This window comes from Callospermophilus lateralis, chromosome 15 (genome assembly GCF_048772815.1).
Source record: "Callospermophilus lateralis isolate mCalLat2 chromosome 15, mCalLat2.hap1, whole genome shotgun sequence".
Taxonomy (NCBI): domain Eukaryota; kingdom Metazoa; phylum Chordata; class Mammalia; order Rodentia; family Sciuridae; genus Callospermophilus; species Callospermophilus lateralis.
In genome coordinates, this window is record NC_135319.1 from 85,930,229 (window position 1) to 85,948,076 (window position 17,848).

At 40.6% G+C, this 17,848-nt stretch overlaps 2 protein-coding genes across 2 annotated transcripts; one reads left to right on the top strand and one right to left on the bottom strand.

The window, feature by feature from the left end:
• Positions 1 to 1,133: 1,133 nt before the first annotated feature.
• On the top strand, positions 1,134 to 12,960 carry C15H10orf88 (chromosome 15 C10orf88 homolog). The gene is made up of 6 exons (XM_077105451.1): positions 1,134 to 1,409; positions 1,828 to 2,031; positions 2,783 to 2,855; positions 4,812 to 5,018; positions 7,517 to 7,968; positions 12,176 to 12,960. The coding sequence occupies exons 1-6, from the start codon at positions 1,246 to 1,248 to the stop codon at positions 12,408 to 12,410; spliced, it is 1,335 nt and encodes a 444-aa protein (XP_076961566.1). The 5' UTR covers positions 1,134 to 1,245; the 3' UTR covers positions 12,411 to 12,960.
• A 2,527-nt stretch (positions 12,961 to 15,487) lies between these two features.
• LOC143637983 (protein FAM24A-like) lies at positions 15,488 to 17,595 on the bottom strand. The gene is made up of 3 exons (XM_077105368.1): positions 17,545 to 17,595; positions 16,533 to 16,657; positions 15,488 to 15,650 (listed from the first exon to the last, which is right to left on the bottom strand). The coding sequence occupies exons 2-3, from the start codon at positions 16,646 to 16,648 to the stop codon at positions 15,488 to 15,490; spliced, it is 279 nt and encodes a 92-aa protein (XP_076961483.1). The 5' UTR covers positions 16,649 to 16,657; positions 17,545 to 17,595.
• Positions 17,596 to 17,848: the final 253 nt, after the last annotated feature.

Consider the following 17,848-nt stretch of genomic DNA (forward strand, 5'->3'; position numbering starts at 1 on the left):
AATATGGTACATTAAAACTGAAGTGTAGGGCTGGAGATGTAGCTCACTGGGAGAGTATTTGCCTAGCATACAGCAGGCCTTGGGTTCCATTCCAAGCACCACACACACACACACACACACAGTAAAGCCAAGGCCACCTGGGCATCAGCACAATGACTCTGACAATAAAAATAAGTGTAAGATACAATTTTCTAGTTTCTCCTTTTTCTAGTCTTCTTACATTGTGATGTCCAAGTAACCTCTACCTCTGAAACCTTAAAATTTCATAAAACAAATCTGTACTTTACACTTCAGCAAAGCATAAAACACTTCCCTGGGCTGGGGATGTGGCTCAAGCGGTAGCACACGCGCCTGGCATGCATGGGGCCCAGGTTCGATCCTCAGCACCACATACAAAGATGTTGTGTTCTCTGAAACCTAAAGAAAATAAATATTTAAAAAATTCTCTCTCTTTAAAAAACAAAAAACAAAAAAACTTCCCTAATGTCAATGATTGTTTCAGATGATTGAGAAAACAAAGGTAAGCATTATTCAATAAATTCCCAGACCACAAGAAAATTATAGTGTCTAAATAGTCTGAGTGCAGCACAGAGGAATTGGTGATTAATTTTTGCAAAGTGAAGCACTATGATTGGTACTGACTGATAAACAGGATTTTTCCTACTACCCAAAAGAGCATTCTAGGACTGGGGATATAGCTCAGTTGGTAGAGTGCTTGCCTCACATGCACAAGGTCCTGGAGTCAATTCCCAGCATCACCCCCCCAAAAAAGCAACCTACATAGAAGAAAATTCATATGCAAATACAGAAGAGATGAACAGGCAGGGTAAAAAGAGTTCTGTATGCCATGTTAAAAAGTAAAGGTCATGGTAATTCAATCAGGAGCATTAAGCACCCAAGTGTCAGTTGGCGCCGCAGCGGCGCCCGCAGGTCGCGGGGGGCGAGGACCACACATCCCCTACCCCACTGCACACAACGTCCAAACCGCAGGCACTTCTCCCCGCCAAAGTCGGAAAACCAAACCCGTACCCCGCCCTCCACCTCTTCCCCTGGACGCGCTTCCGGAAGTCGCACGGCGGAGCGCATGCGTGCCTCGGCTTCCCAGGTCTCTAGCCACTAGCCAGAGAAGCGGGTTTGAAGACAGACAGCCGGAAGTCGCTGCGCGTCCTCTCTCCACTCTGCACCGACCAAAACTCGAGCCCTACAAGAGAGGTTCCGAGGCTGGCTGCGGCCGGAGGCGGCGGGATGGAGACCCGGGCCGAGGACTCGGGAATGACCGGCCGCCCGACGCTGGCCTCTTCCTGGGATACCGCGAACGGGGTCCTGTCCCGGAGCCTCCTCCTCACCCGGGCTGGCGTCGGCGCCCAGGACTTCGACTGGGAGGAGCTGCTGGCGCCGCCTGCTTCGGGGTGCGCCGTGCCTCGGGGGAGCCGGGTCGTGGCGCTCGGCGACAGCCACGCTCCGGGGGAGACGAGCGGGGGACGCGGGGCGGGAGACCTGGGAGCGCTCGCAGGCGCCTCCGCCTCGCCCGCTTGGAAACGAGGGGCAGCTCCTGGCCGCCCGAACGGCCCAGAAGTCACCTAGAGCCCCGCACGTGCGGGCGGGGGAGGGCGCGCGTGCGTCAGGCTGCGCAGAGCCGGCGAGTGCGGGACTGGCTGCGGCCAGCAGCGGCTCGGGGTCAGGGAGGGGCGCGGGCTGCGGGGCTGCGGCCCAGCCGCGCCCCTGAGCGGCGCGTCCCGAGGCCGCGGGGGTCCGGGGAGGGGCGCGGGCGGGTGCGAGCGCGACCGCGGAAACCGGGCGTCACGCGTGCCCCGACCTCCTCCTCAGCCAGCCTCTGGTGAGCCTGAGCGCCGTGCCGGGCCCCCGGGGCGGGACGCCCTGCTTCCTCGACCTGCGGTGCGACCCCGGGGCCGGGGAAGAGATCCTCGCGGTGGGCGTCCTGAGCTCGGCGAGGAACATGGAGGTGTACGTGGGAGAGGAGTACTGTGGCACCGGCCGGGGCCAGGGCGCCCGCACCGTCCCGGAGGGCAGGTCGGTGATTCCGCGCCGCTGCCCCTCGGCCCCTTTCCCGGGCGTGGGACGGTTCAGATTGCCTGACGTCGTGCCAGTCACCCAGGGAGGGAACCTAACAGTGCACCGGTGGCAGAGACGGGGTCGCCTTGCCGCCTCTTAAAGGCAGCGCAGTTCAGCCTAGTTGTTTTCATACCTGGAAACTTGGGGCTGGTTAGTGGAAGAGTTTTGTTAGGAGAAGCCCTGACAAGTGCTCCTTGTCTCTCTCCTTCGCTCACAGGGTTGGCTTCCAGAGTTTCCCCCAAATTAATGACTTCGTCAGTCTGGAACACTGAGCTCATCTTCTAGGAAGCCCCTTACTAAGGGTGTGGGAATCTAAGACTGCCGCAGCCGCCTAGTTGTTAACCGGTTATAAACGTGATCATTTGGGCGCCCCCTCCCACCCCGTTTCCCCCCTTACAAAGATTCTGCTGCATCTTTTTTAATGTACCCGAAATTTAGAGCTTTCCTATGACCAGTGCAAGTTGAAAATAATAGGTGTGTTCAGTGAACTTTACAATGTGGTCTGTGCTCCGTGACTGTAGTATCTCCTTCACTTCTCCTGGCTAGTCTGGGAGGCCCCTGTGGTCCTGAAGGCGGTGCAATGCATTCGGGAGCCCCAGCTCCTTGTGCCTCACCACGAAAACGGTCCCAGGATGGAGTATTGTCCTAGAAACATTTATTTTTAATCGTAACTGTTAATCATCACTAAAAAATTATTTTTTGTTTTTAGTGAACAGGAAAATGTTATTTTCTACAAAAAACATCTAAAATTGGAAACTTCCACATATGCTTGTAAAATAAAGGTAAGTCATCATCAAATTTTAACTAATTTAAATTTTTATCAAATTTGTTTTTCTTCTATACATAATTAATTTTCTTTCCTTGAATACAATTAATCCTATATTGTCCCTAGTTTTACTAAGACATAGTAATCATATAAAAGGTAATAACTTTCCTAAACCATCATCAATCCTCTTGAAGATTTAATTCTTTTAGTCTATCACCAGTTATGGAAATATATTTTGAGGTTTTGGGAAATTTATCTAAAACATTTTTTAATCTTTCTGTAAAACTGTGTTGCCAAAAAAATTACAAACAAAACTCTGGTCCTATGAATTAAAGAAGAAGGTAGTGAAAGGAGTTTCAGACAAGAGAACCAAGAAGTTAAAGGGTTTTGGACTGTTGGCTGCAGCATGAAGATTGTTAAGGTTTGCATTAGTGGTAATGTCAAAGTCTAGGAATCATGAGAAATACAGAGCCAGAATATTACCTCAGCTTTGTTGCTGTCACACTAGTCAGAGCAAGCTTCTTCGCTTGTTTGGACGTACTTCAGGAGTAAAATTAGAGAACTGAAGAAAGAAAATTCTTGGGTTCTTTTTGACTGAAAAATCTATACTTATTATCATCACTTATGGGAAATTGTGAGATTTAGTTTTAGAATAAGGTAAAATTAGTGATTTTCTTTCATTGAAGAACAAAATAAATGTTCTTCAGTCACAGAACTGATTAAAGTGATTCATTCATTCTGTGAATATTTGATGCCAGATACTATATGAGGCATTTAGGAATTACCAGTAGTAAAATAAATTGAAATACCTGCCCTCATGTTGCTTATATTTTACTGGGACAAGACTGGTAATAAGCATGCTCAATGAGTGAAACAGATCCTATATTTGATGTTGAGAAAGTGTTTGGGTATTACAAAGAAGAGGGGGGAGAATAGGTTGGGATGTAAGATAAATGTAATGGGTGTTTCCCTGATTGTTGAAGACTGTCACATATTTGGTTACACACTTAAAAGAGTTTTTAGAGCATAGGTGTACATTTACCTATTGTGTGTGTGGGTCTGTGTGTGTCACTCTGGTAAACATTTTTTGTAACTGTTGTATGGAAATGAAGGGTTGGTTCATTCATGGAACCCCTGGGTTATGTATGAAAGTGTGTTCTGGGACAAAAGCATATGGAAGGTTAAGATAAAAATAAAGTGTTCCTAATACAGACTTTTGAGCACTTCCTCAGGGATAGATACTGGATATTTTGACACATAAGCCATTTCTCATTTTACTGACTTGATTTTAGTTTTACCCTGTGTGAGCATTTGCCCAGGGTCACCCAGGCTGTTGAGCAGCAGAGTCATAATTTAAACCCAGATGTGTCTGATCCAAATCTCTTTCCTTTCATTTTACTACTCTGTTTTATGGACCACACATGGAGTACAGCTCAGTGCTACAGCTCTTGCCCCACATGCTTGAAGCCGTGGGTTCCATGCCCAACACTGCAAAAAAAGAAAAAAAAAACTACAGGGATAGAACCAGAGGATTTAGACTGTAAGCTCTGATTTTTAACATTTCCTTACAGTTCTAAATCCTGAAAGACTGAATTGTGTCTATAATTTCAGTAAATACTGCTTGGGCCTCTAGACAGTTATATTTTGTATTAAAGAATATTATACCAAACTGTGGCATGTTAAGATCTCAGACTGTTTATTTTTAATGCCTTAACTTAAGTAAATCTACTCAGACTTATTTTCTGTATATTAGTTTGAGAAGGATTTCTTGATTCAAATAGTTGATCTGAGCCTTATGTTAAAATAGAAATTTTTCTATCTATGACTATTCTAAAGATAACTTAAAAACATGCTTGAGATTAAAACTGTTAGCTTCTTGAATATTTCACTCTTGATTTGGTAATACTAGGAAGTGACTTTAAATTATTGGTTTTAATACCTATATGTCCTGGACTTTTTTGTTTCATAATAGTTGCTGTCCTTTGGTGAAAAACAGTGTGTGTTCATCAGTAAGGTTGTGGTACACATGAAACCAGTTTCAGGAAATTCTTCACCAAGCTCTCCTGCTCTAGGATCAAGGATAGACCTTGACAAGGTCCAAACCATAATGGAGTCCATGGGGTCAAAGTTATCACCTGGAGCTCAGCAGCTAATGAACATGGTTAGGTTTCAACAGCAGGTAAGTAGAAATGTTTTTCTTTCCACATAGCAGTAAAAAATCATTTCAAAATGATGGCCTTTAATGAGGAAAGGCAGTATTGTGTATTTTTTTCAAAACTTTTTTCTGTGATACTAGGGATTGAACCCAGGGACTTGGGCATACTAGGCAAGCACTCTAGTGCTGGACTACCTCCCCGGCCCTTCTTATTCTATTTTAGATGGGGTTTTGCTTAGTTGTTTAGGCTATACTTGAACTTGCAATCTTTCTGTCTCAGCCTCCAAAATAGCTGGGATTACAGGTGTGCACCACTGCACCCAGCTAAATTTTTAATTTTTATTATTGATTTAACCGTCATCTGTTCATAGTTTGCAAAAGGCATATTTTGTAGACTTACCCTCATATAAAAAGTTTTGACTGGACAGCTTCACCATTTTTCATTAATTCTTTCACCCATCATTCAGCAAGTAGCAACTTTGATGAATTATGGGCTGGTCTGAGCACTTTCTAGGATGCAGAAATGATCAATTGGTGTACAGCCTGTTTTTAAGGATTTTTACAGGCTAGATCATATGAGTGGTGTCATACAGAAATAAATTTTCTCTGATGACTGAGTAAAGCTCCTTTGAGCTAAAAGAATGTTGTCTAATGTTAAAATATTAGAAATAAAACCCATCTTATTCCAGGAATATTTTAAGACTTATTCAAAACTTGGAATAGAATAAGAAAAAATGACAATAGGCTAGCATTTCTCTATAGAGAGCCTTTTCCAAAGTGCATTTCTGTAAAATATGTTGGATGGGTACTTGCTATCATCACAGGTGCCTCTGCCTCCACTTCCCTGGCCCTCATTATCCCCTTTCCTACCTTATTTTTTCCCTGAAGTATCTATCACCACCTACATCCCATGATGTATTTATTTCCTCCTCCTCTCTCCTCATCCCTCCTGTCTTTCCCTCTGTCCTTTCAGGCAGTCTCTCCCTACTATCTTAAGACTCCAAGAGGTCAGAGATTTTAATTTGTTTGATTCACTGCCATATTTCTCAAACCTCAAGTGGAGCCTAACACATAAATTTCTGGTAAACATTTTTTGAATAAATGAATGTAGATCTAGCTTCATCTCAGAATAATTTTTAGAATATCTAGATCAATGTATGACCTGAACTTCTTTAGCTAATCTTGATAATTACTTTTCAGCCCATCTTTCAAAAATGGAATAGCAGTAAGTGTGGGATGATAAACCCTGATAAAAACCTGTAGTAGGCTTCTACGTTTTGAATTTAAGAGCTCCATATGCCTTCACACAAACAATTCAGTTAGAGGTCATTTGGTTTTTCTTTAGTGGAAAAATTGAAAACCTGAAGAAGAAGATAGTATACTTTCTCTTCAACGTAAAATCTCAAGAAACAAAGGAAAGAATAACACATAAGCAATTTAGTCATGGTACCAATATGGAATTTTGTTTTTTTTTATTTTGGTGTAGGGATTGAACCCAGGACCTCACACACTTCAGGCAAGTGTTCTACCACTGAGCCACATCCCTAGGTCTTTAATTCTTATTAAGGTGGAAATTCTTAAACACAGACAAGTGGTAGCTCATTTTAGTTATTGAAAATGTCACAAAGCTAAGTGAAATAACCCAATCCCAAAAAACCAAAGGCCAAATGTTTTCTCTGATAAGTGGATGCTGATCCATAATGGGGGGTGGGAGAGGGCATATGAAAAATGGAGGAACTTTGGATTGGGCATAGGGGAGGGAGGAGAAAGGAAGGGGCCTGGAGGGTAGGAAAGACTGTGGAATGAGGTGGACATCATTACTCTAAGCGCATGTACATATGGTGCTGCACATATGTGTAAGGCCACATCGTGTACAACCAGAGAAATGAAAAGTTGTGCTGCAATTGTGTACGATGAATCAAAGTGCATTCTGCTGTCATGTATACCTAATTAGAATAGTAAGTTAATTAATTAATTAATGTAAAAAAAAAAGAAAATATCACAAGTATATACATAGAATACCTAGCTTTAAATAGTGTATAGCCTCCATTAAAAACTCATGGCAAAAGATATGGCCAGGTAAAAACGAATAGCTTTTCAACCATATGTTGAAAGTTGGGGAATGACATAATTGAGTTCTAAGAGAATGATCAATCATTGTAACTCAGTTGAGAGTATCACATTTTTATTGTCGTAAATTAAGGAGGACTTTGTAGGTAAAATATTAAAATATGTCACTGAAATTTTACTATGCAATTTTAGCATTTATTTTCTTTAGAAAATAATGTTAAGTCTTGCCTGTGGAGTTAGGTTGCTTGGATTTATGACCTGGTTCTGCCACTTACCAGCTGATTACCTTGGCCAGGGACCTTCTGACTGGGTCGACTTAATATTGAATAGTAATAGCCTACCTTCCTGAGGAAGTTTTAAGGATCAGATGAAGGAATGCACAGTGCCCAGGAATGACTCCCACAGTGAACTGTCCTTTTTAATCTAAACATTTTCTTATTTACCTTGCTTAGAACTGTATTCCCATTGGAGAGCAGCTTCAGTCAGTTTTGGGAACTACCGGGTACAAGCATTTGATTGCACTCCAGCCATCGTCCACTTCAGGAGCCTTGGACAAGTCATCCTCCACACCTTTCCCTTTTAGAACTGGATTGACATCTGCAAACAGGACTGAACCCTTACAGGCTTTCATCGATAAAAACACCAGGCCACCTGGGGAAGGAAATACCACCAGCCGCGACAGGTGTAAAACTGCGCCACAAAACCATTCCCTTCTTGAGAATGATCTTAAAAATGCAGTATCTTCTTTCTTACCAAAGAAAGCGAGTGACGGCTCACTGCCCAACTCTGAGTTGCTGCCCTTTCTCCAAAATCTGTGCAGTCAAGTTAACCATCTTCGCGTGGGACATAACGCCAAGTGGCAGGAAAACGTCTCCAAGCCCCGTGAGGGCATTGTTGGTGTTGCGTGAGTATTTTATCTCAAGACAAATGTGGTTACAAATGAGGTTTATAGCCGGTAGGTGAGAGAATCAGATGAAGGGAAACAGATCTGTCTCAATGAACAATCTTTCCAGAGAAAATTTGAGCAGTTTTTGCATTTTACCATGAACACGCTTGGGGGCAATAACTGTTCTCCAGAGTGAAATGCATGGCTGTGACAGAAGTGCCTATAACTGAAGGTGCTGCACACCTCTCGGGCATTTGGTGGAAGGGTTACCAGCAGCAGCTGTGGGTTGGAGTAGAAGGCTATTTGCATGAGTGGAAAGGTGCTGTGGTAATAATGATCTTTACATTGTTTTTATTTGGGTTTATGTTATTTTCTAGCTGGGGTATACTAAGCATGTCATTCCTTTGTAGATTATATTTGGTCTAGGTTAACTTTGGAATTATCAAAAACTATTTTAGGATGGTAATTATCTGTAGGATACAAGTTTTTATGCTCTAGTCTCTTAATCCCTTACCTTGACAACATGTTTCAATAAGAAGTGGCTGAGGACTTAGTATGTTCTTAATCCTTTTCACAAATATAGTGTGTCAAAATAGGATTCTAGATTGGAATTCAGACTTTGGTCATAGTTTTCGTTTATTTTCTATACTTAATCTCGCTTAGAATTTTCATCTAAAAATGAGATAGTTATATTAGTTTGGAACTAAATCCACTAACCACCAGCAGGATCAATTGGCATTTATAGAACTCTCTGCCAACAGTAGCAGAGTACATTTTTTTTTTTTTTGAAGATTCACAAAGATAAATTATATGATAAGTCTTAAAGCAAACCTAATGAAGTTTAAGGGGATTGGATCATAGAATGTGCTTTCTCTGGCTACAAAAGACAAGAAATCATATCTATAACAGAAAAACAAGACATTTAGATTGATAAAACACTTGTAAATTAAACAACACTTGTAAATCTATGATTCAAGAAGTCTCAACAGAAAAATTTTTTACGAATATATGAAAATAATAATAGATCAAAATTTGTGTGACTCAGCTAAAGAGGTTTTGCTAGAACTTGTTTACCACTGTATGCTTGCATTAGAAAAGAGCAGAGTTTTCAAATCAGTACTATAAAACTACAGCTACTCAATAAAAATGATATAGATAATCTGAATAGTCTTATAAGCACTAAAGAAATTGAATTTTTCATTTAAAAGCCAAGCAAAAGGAACCCAAAGCTAGCAGAAGAATGAAACAATAAAGAACAGAAATCTATTTAATTGAAAAAAAAATCAGTTAAAAAGCTGGTTCTTTGAAAATTTCAGTAAAATTGACAAATTTCTAGCAAGACTGGCAAATAAGAGATGACACAAATCACCAATCTGAGGAATGTAATGGGAAATACCATTACAGGGCCTCAAGCCATAATAAAGATAAGGGAATATTGTAACAATTTGATTGACAACTAGGAGGATATGGATTAATTCCTTAAAAAACACAAATTATCAAACACAACCAACATGAAATAAATAATGGGACACTTCTATGGCCACTAAATACTATATTCGAAATCGAAGAGATCGTGAAAAAGAAATGTCCTGTCCCAAATGCTTTCACTCAAGAATTCTGCCAGACATTTAAAGAAAACCACTTTTACACATTTCCAAAAAATAGAAGAGGAGGGAAGACTTCCCAACTCATTTCATGAAGCCAGCATTACTCTGCTACCCAGACTAAATTATCCCCAAAGAAATAAGTACATATAAATGAATGTAAAACATAATTGTACATATAAATCTGACACGAGACATAGAGGAACTTACGGCCTGAAAATTGTTAAATACTGATGAAAGAAATGAAAGAAGACCCAAAGAAATGGAGCAATATACCGTAGTCATGGTACTGTTGAAGACTCAACAGTAAAAATGTCAGTTTTCCCCTAATTGATATATATATGTTTAGCACAGTTTCTATCAGAAGTTCAACATGTATTTTTTGTAAATATGAATAAGATGATTCCAAAATTTGGAAATGGAAAATTCTAAGTGGAAAGACAACAGTACTGGAATTAGAATAGAGAGAAATCACTACTGGATTTCAAGAGTCTGTTTTGCTAGACACATAGATGAACAGAATAGAACAGAGAAGACAGAAATCGCTCTACAGAAGTATACCTGTCAGCCTTCTACCAACGTGCAGAAGTCATTCAGTGGAGGAAGGATGATCGTCTAGCATGTGATGCTGGAACAATTGGAGAGTCACAGGCTAAAAAATGAACCATGAATACAGATATATGAAAATTAACACACAATGGAGCATAAGCTAAAATGTTAAGTATAAAACTGTAAAATCTTTTTAATATATGGGAGAAATTTTTAGGGACCTAGGAAGATAATTCTTCGAGGTCACCAAAAGCATGATCCATAAAATATGTATGTAGAGCTCATTTAATATTTACAGATTTTACATATGAAAGGCCCCAGTAAGAGGATTAATACACACTGGGAGAAAATATTTGTAAATCACGAACCCAACAAATGCCTTGTATCTAAAATATATGAAGGCTTTGCAAGATTTGTTTTTTAAAATACCATCTAATTAGAACATGGATAATAAATGTGAAGACTCATCAGGAGGATGGATATATAAATAGCAAATAAGCCCAGGAAAAGATGATCAACAGTGACTTCACTACTAGTAGAGAAGTGCTTATTAAAACCACAAGGTAGGGCTGAGGTTGTGGCTCAGAGGCAGAGCGCTCGCCTACCATGCGTGAAGGACTGGGTTCAATCTTTAGCACCACATAAAAATAAAATAAAGATATTGTGTCCACCTATAACTAAAAAATAAATATTAAAAAAATACCCACAAGATATCTCTATATATCTATTTGAATGACTAAAATTTAAAATTATAAACAATAAGAATACCAAATGTTGACAAGCATATAGAGAAACTGGATCTCATTCCTTGCTGGCGGGAATTAAAATGGTACAACCACCCTAAAAACGTATCTGGGCAGTTTCTTAACAACTAAACACACAGTTACCATACAACCCGTTAGTCCTAATCCTGGGCATTTATCCCAAAGAAATGAAAAGATGTGGCAACATTAAAAAGCTCTTCGCAGTTGTTCATGAGAACTTTATTTGTAATAGTGCCAAACAAAAAACAATCCAAATGTCTCATGGTAGGTGAATGGTTAAACAGACTGGGGTGCATCCATATCATGAACAACAATTTAAATGGCTCTGCAGGGCATTATGCCAAGATCAAACTTACTGGTGTTTACAATCTTAAAAATAATTGAGGACTCCTAAAATCTTAGTTTTACAGCTATATAAAATATTTGTTCAAAAATAATAATTAAACTTTTCATGTCAGTGTAAATAAGAAATAGTCAAACTTTTAAAACATTTAACAAGAAGAATTTTGTTTTAAATTTATGCAAATCTATATTAGCTTTTGGGCACATTCTCATACTTGTTACTCTATACCATGTGTAATTAAACATAGCTAGTATGAGAACAGTAGGAATACCGAGAACAGTTGACCTCTGAAAACATACATATTTATACAGTAAATCTACTACCTGAAGAAATTCTAAAGAGAATTCACAGCCTTGATTTCTTTTAGAAATTAGAGCAGTGGCATACATTGTATAGACTCTGGAAAAGTACTTTTTCCTCATTGAGCTCCTGAAAGAATTATGGAAACCCTAAGCGTTGTGGATTTTTAGAAATCGGGTACTTTTGATCCTATTAATCTTTGTTTGTCCATCCTAGTTAAATTCATAAACATTTTCAGATCAGGTTAGCAAAGAACCTTCTAGTGTTTTAGTAACGTTGTTTGTATTTAGAGGAAAAAGCTATATGAATCATAGGGTTGCTTTGAAAGAATACCTGGAAAAGATGCATTTTTTTTTTAAATTGTTCAAAATCAGTTTTTATTTGGAACTTAAAAAGGGCATTCCCCAAGGTTTGTTTTTGAAGATGTGTCTTCATTTTTATGTTCCCACTTCAACTGAATACTTAATAAGAAGTAAGGAGTGTGTTGGGCATTAAGGGCTGTGGTCACCTATTGCATGTGTTTTGCAACCTGGAAATGAGACACAGGAGCAGTGCAGTTGTGGAGACAAGTTTCAGCCATGTTCCTTGGCCAGTGGTTGCATAGCTTGCTTGTTTTTGTTGTAATAGTGGGGAAAATTGATAGACTTTTTTAAACTTATTTTTAGAGTGGAAGAACAGCCTATTTGCTCCTACTTGGAAAAGATTCTTTCTAAAAATATGGAACTGATGGAAAAGAAACTTGTGGACTACATTGATCGGCGAATACTCCAACTCCAGGAGCACATAGATGATAAGATTACCTTGTTAATGGACTTCCTGCAGAATCCCAACTCCCCGCCCAATGGGCTGCCTTTGAGACATTATGACTCTGGAGAAAGACTTTCCAATGGAGAAAGATAAGCTCTCAGCGTACGATGGCCTGCAGATATTTATTACCTATTTATTACAAAGCCCAAACCTAAAAACGTTTATGAAAAGCAGTATCTGATGTCCTCCGAAGGATCATCGGCTTACATAAAGTGACCTCAGTGTCCATTTTTACTGCCCTTGTTATTGTAAATCCAGTACTGTACACCAAGAGGTGACCCCATTGTCCTAAGTTATTCTTATTTGCAGTGTTTTTCACTTACAGATTTTCAATGTATTCTTGTGTGTTAAATGTTTAAATGATTATGGATTTCTAATGCAGTTCATTGGTTTGTATTGTATGTGTTTGAAGTGAATTTTTTATTTATATGCAATATAAATTATATAATTATTAGCAATATGCACTTGCATTTCCTCCCTGTCTTTTCATGGCTTAATAGTTCATTTCGTTGTTTTCATATAGAAATGTTTTTTTAATAAACCAAAAATAATAATCTTTTGTAGTGCAGGCAAATAATACAAGGATCACAGGACCTTTATAGTTTTATCGTTTTCACTTAATAAATAAATTATTATAACTTTTTACTTGTGGCTATCCTTAAAAGCAAAACAAGCTTATCGAGCTTGAGATACATTCAATACCAGGTGCTTAGATCAGGTGAAGGAAATAATCCAAAGTACCCAAAATTTATGGTTTGAGTTCCTTTGCTACATCTCGTGCCCCATTCAATCTCAGAATTCAGGTTCTTGGTTTTTCAAAATTAGATTGTACTGTGGTAAGATAATACTCCATCTTAAAAATAACTTTTTTTCAAATAAGCTTTTATGTGTGACATTGGTTTATTTTATTACCTATTTAGGAATTAAAATACATCACTTACTTAGCAATAACTTATCTAAAGAACTCAAGTAGGGGCTGGGGCTGGGGCTCAGTGGTAGCGCACTCGCCTGGCATGTGTGAGGCACTGGGTTCTATCCTCAGCACCACATAAATAAATAAATAAATAATAAATAAATATAAGTATTATATCCATCTACAACTAAAAATTTAAAAAATAAAGAAGTCAAGTAGAACAGGTGTTTTAAAAAATAAGAACATCGAATGTTAGTCAAAAACAATATTGGTAAATAGTGAATTATCACTGTATTATTCTTAAAATGTGACTTATATGTTATCAACTGATGGAAATAAAAATTTACTCTGTAGGTTTAGTGAAAAAAATAACTCTCAAAGTAATATTTAGAACTTTGGATTTGTTCTCTGCAAGATACCAAACTTCCTTAAGCCTATATTTCTTAAATCCACATGAATTAAAATTAGTTACTTACATAATACCTTTTCTGCTATTATTAATATGTTAGTTTTGTATAATTAAAAGCTATTACCTGTTAGAAAAAAGGAATTGTTGACTTTGAGTAGACTGAACTTCTTCTGATTATTTGCCAAGAATTTCCTGTTTTTTGGAAAACTGGCCTGTTTCAAACTCGGTTTGATTATTGGCTTTTAGCATGAGTGAATCCATATTGGTTAGGTCTGTTCTGCTGGGATCTAGTGCAGGAGCTCAATCCAAAGCAATGACCTCCCATAAATTGCATGAATTTCATCAACTTGTTAGATTTACCCTCCTGATCCTCTTAATTTAGACACAAGAGTAAATCCTGAAATATATTCTTTCATTTTAATTTTGCTCATTAATCACCCATATCCAGCCATTGACCTCACTATCACCCAGTTCGTTAGGAAGGATTTTTCTGAGTTCCAAGTGGAGACAAGAGTGGCTCAAAACTCTGACAGGGGAAACTAAGCTTAGAGAACAGAAGTGCCTCCACCGCTCATTGGAAAATTGGGCCAGGGCAGGAATCAGGGCTTGGCTCTGTCCTTCTACTACTGAACCTTAACCTTGCAAATGTCCTCTTATTCCACATCCAGTGCCCCCAACTCTGTGAACCAAATGCTGAGTTGGGGCTCTGAGCCAGGGGTCTGTAAAGAAATTCAGTCAGTCACAGGCAATTTAGGGAAGTGGAAGCACTTTTTGCTCTGCATTCTGGATAGTGGACACTTCATTGGCAGTCCACACTTCATGACCATTCAGGAGTACTGGGCTTGATGGAGACTGGAGGCTGGAGGTCCAACAGAGGGAGGAAGGGGCCAGAGCTATGTTCAGGATTTGTGAGCTAGACTGAGTGATGCAATCCCTGTGTGTCTCTTGGAATTCTCTAGAATTCACATCCACAGGGACTTTTACCAGGTCTATTATTTTACTAAGTGCCCATCCTGTGACTGACACCTGGGTCGGGTGGTTATAAACTCAATCTGCTGATTGCATCTCTGGTGGCAGAAGCAGCCCAGATGATGTGAGACTCTTTTCAGAGCTCCTTCTGGTCCTTTATGTTCCTCACAGATGAAGGCCTTACGTTGGCCCTGGCAATAGCCATGAGAAGAGTCCAGCGTTGCCCACAGGAGAGTGTATGACTTTGAAAATCCTGTGCCCCCAGAGGCAACCTAGTGCTTCCAGTTTAGGAAGAAATAAACATCTGGGTGGACAGCTGCCCTCAGCAGTGAGCATGTGCCAAGATTTGAAAGCTGGTCTGAGCCTTTGAAAAAACCCAAATGGAACCCACAATCATTTTCTTCAGAATTTCAAAGAGAAGGTTCTACGTAATAAATCTAACTTAGAACCAGGAGAAAACCTGGGCTCATTCAGAGACGTCAAGTTTCTTTTTGTCTATGCTGCCAGGAAGATTCAGTCAAAACTCAGTTTTCAAATGTTTTTATTTTTTATACCAGGCACCTAGCAATATGCTGTCCCTTCTTGTTAACACCATTCATTCACATGGCCTCTATTTTCTACTTTAACTCTCCTGCTTGTGTTGCAATATAAAATGATGAGCTAGTTGCCTCAAGTACCAAAGTGGTAACACAAAACTTTAGGAAAAGGACATTTAAAACTAACAACAACTGAGGCAGGCAGGATTCTTTTCATTATTGTACCTTTATGTGAAAGTACATAAATATCTCATTAGTACATAAATATAAACACTATAGAACTTCAATAATAAGGCTTCTACTAAGAAATATTGTTCACAAATGTGTGTCCACCATTCGCACTTCAGAGCCCCTCATTTGTGCCACAATAGCAAGGTGGCAGGGCATCGTAATCTGCATATAGGCTATATTCGTCACAGCACGGGAGGGCAGGACAAGACTCCATCGTGCCTTTAGGTGGGATGATCTTGCTCTGGAACTTGGTTGGACAACATTCCTTTGCCGCTCTTAAGAAAAAACATACCAAAGCATGGGCTTAGAATTTTTCTTCACAGTGCATTTCTTACAATTATCAGTGCTATCTGGGAGGTTCAGGGTTGGAGCTAGTCAGTCACACGTTACACCGCCCTAGCTAACACTCTCTGGTCCTGTGCTAAATTCCTCCCTCATCCTTTCCTACAACTGCTGTGCATGTAAAATCAGGTCACAAGAATAAGGAGAGTGACTTGAAGCAGGGACCCACCAGCTGCTTGCTGTAGGCCCTCAAGATGCAGGAGTGATGGGGAAGGTGCCACACTTGGCTGTGACCTGATCTCTGTATCCACCATCTAACTCCCTAGAACGGGGACACCAGTGCTGCTAACTGCTCTCCACACTTAAGGTCCTCTCCCCAAAACTTAAATACCTCCTCTTCGACTTGCACCCCTTGTCAGCGGTTCTCTAGCAGACCTGTCCTACAGGTTCACCCCGCTGTTCCCAAGGCCTCCAGCAATGGAAGGGGGAACGTCCTGGGAGCTCCCAACTTGGCAAAAGGAGGTCAATGCGGCCTGTCCTCTGAGTGGGAGGCAGATCTTGCTCCCACAGTGTCCCCCACATTCAGTCTGCAGCGCCCAGGACAGAGGGAGGCTCAGCCGAGGGGCTGCTATATACCTGAAGGGAAACTCCGTGAGGACCAATGACAGCAAAGCTGTGCTGGGACACACAGCCTCTAGGCTGAGAACATTCTACTTAGGAGTCACAGCCCCAAGATCCTGTGCCTTTGCCTTCTCCAACCTGTCTGTGGCTCTTGACCTCACCCAGGGAGTGGCTACGGCAGCAAAGAATGAGCAGTCAAGCTGAGAGCTCAGGTGTCCCATCTCAAGGACACTCACTCTGCCCATATGACTCACTTCAGTATGCTGGAGACCTTGAAGAAAAGACTGAGGACCACGCAGATCAGCACGATGGCTGCAAACAGTAAGCCGGCCCCAATGCCGATGATAATCTTTGTCTTGAGATCAAACATCTTTCACACCTGGGCAGAGAAGTGTAGGCAAGCAGTGAGGGTGGCTTCCCTCCCACATGCCATCAGCAACCTCCACACCTTCGCCCAGGGGAGGAGGAACAGACCCAAACACAGATCCTCTGTGTGTAAACCTTGAGGGATCTTCCCAGAGAGGCTGAGGCTGGCCAGGGGTGGGTAAGAGGGTTCACTTCTGTATGAAGAGGAGCTGAGATGCAAAACCCAGACAGAAGGAGTAGAAGGACAGCCAGCCAGGGGACAGACTCTTTGCCTCTCACAGGTTATGGTGGCCCTTAATTTACAATCAGGCCTGCAATGGAGCTAATGGCTTTGTGCCTGGGCCTCTGAACTGTGTCCACACCTACTCAGAATGACCTCCTGCTATACTTAAGCTTTAAAGATGTAAGCTTAACGGAATTACTTCAAAGAATTATTGTCTGACAATATTGATAATATGCAAAGCTATTCTTTAAGTGGTAAATATTTTAGGGAGTAAAAGTTTTAAATCACCCACTGCCAACTGGGTCATGCCATCTCAGAGTTAAGGAGATTCTGGAAGCTTCTGGCCAACCCCTGCCCAAGGCTGAGATGGGGAGTGGCCTGCATAGACCCAGAATCAGCTTCTTCTGGGATCTCTTGCTACTCATCTAATAGACCATGGGTGTTCTTCCTAAATACTCCCCCCACCCCACCAGGAAGTCTGATTTGTCTGGGATAAGAGTTTGCTTCATCTCACTCCAAAACTGGGGAGTAAGAGGAGTACATAATCTGACTGGCAAGCAGATTACTTAAACCACAGATAGATAGTTAAACCACCCAGAGGTGGATTAAGGATGCTGTTGCGGGGGTGGGGGGACAACTTTGAAGAAGTTATTTTATCAGAAGTTATTTTCTCATACCTGTCATTTGAGAAAGAGGAATCTAATCATTCTGGTAAGAGGAAATAAGGTCTATGGTTGAGAGTGGATGTCTGGAAGCAGTGTGGTCCAGTGGTAGTAGAATGTGCCGACTCCAACATTCATGCCCCAAGCAGTGTGACATCAACCCATAGGATCCCAGCTCCCTACCTCAGAGTTCTGAATTCTGTTCCACATGTAGGTATGTATTAGCTCCTATGAAATATAAATGCTATTTTTAATCAATTCTAACATTTTCAGTATTTTGACTACTAATCAAAAGCAGATTTAATATTTCAATTGAAGC

Bases quoted from the DNA above. Each gene is read 5' to 3' on its own strand.
- LOC143637983 (XM_077105368.1), bottom strand. From the start codon at position 16,648: ATGTTTGATCTCAAGACAAAGATTATCATCGGCATTGGGGCCGGCTTA. The intron at 15,651-16,532 runs GTGAGTCATATG...TTTTTTCTTAAG, and splicing joins AAGGTCTCCAGCATACTGAA to AGCGGCAAAGGAATGTTGTC.
- C15H10orf88 (XM_077105451.1), top strand. From the start codon at position 1,246: ATGGAGACCCGGGCCGAGGACTCGGGAATGACCGGCCGCCCGACGCTG. The intron at 1,410-1,827 runs GTGCGCCGTGCC...CCTCCTCCTCAG, and splicing joins CTGGCGCCGCCTGCTTCGGG to CCAGCCTCTGGTGAGCCTGA. The intron at 2,856-4,811 runs GTAAGTCATCAT...GTTTCATAATAG, and splicing joins CATATGCTTGTAAAATAAAG to TTGCTGTCCTTTGGTGAAAA.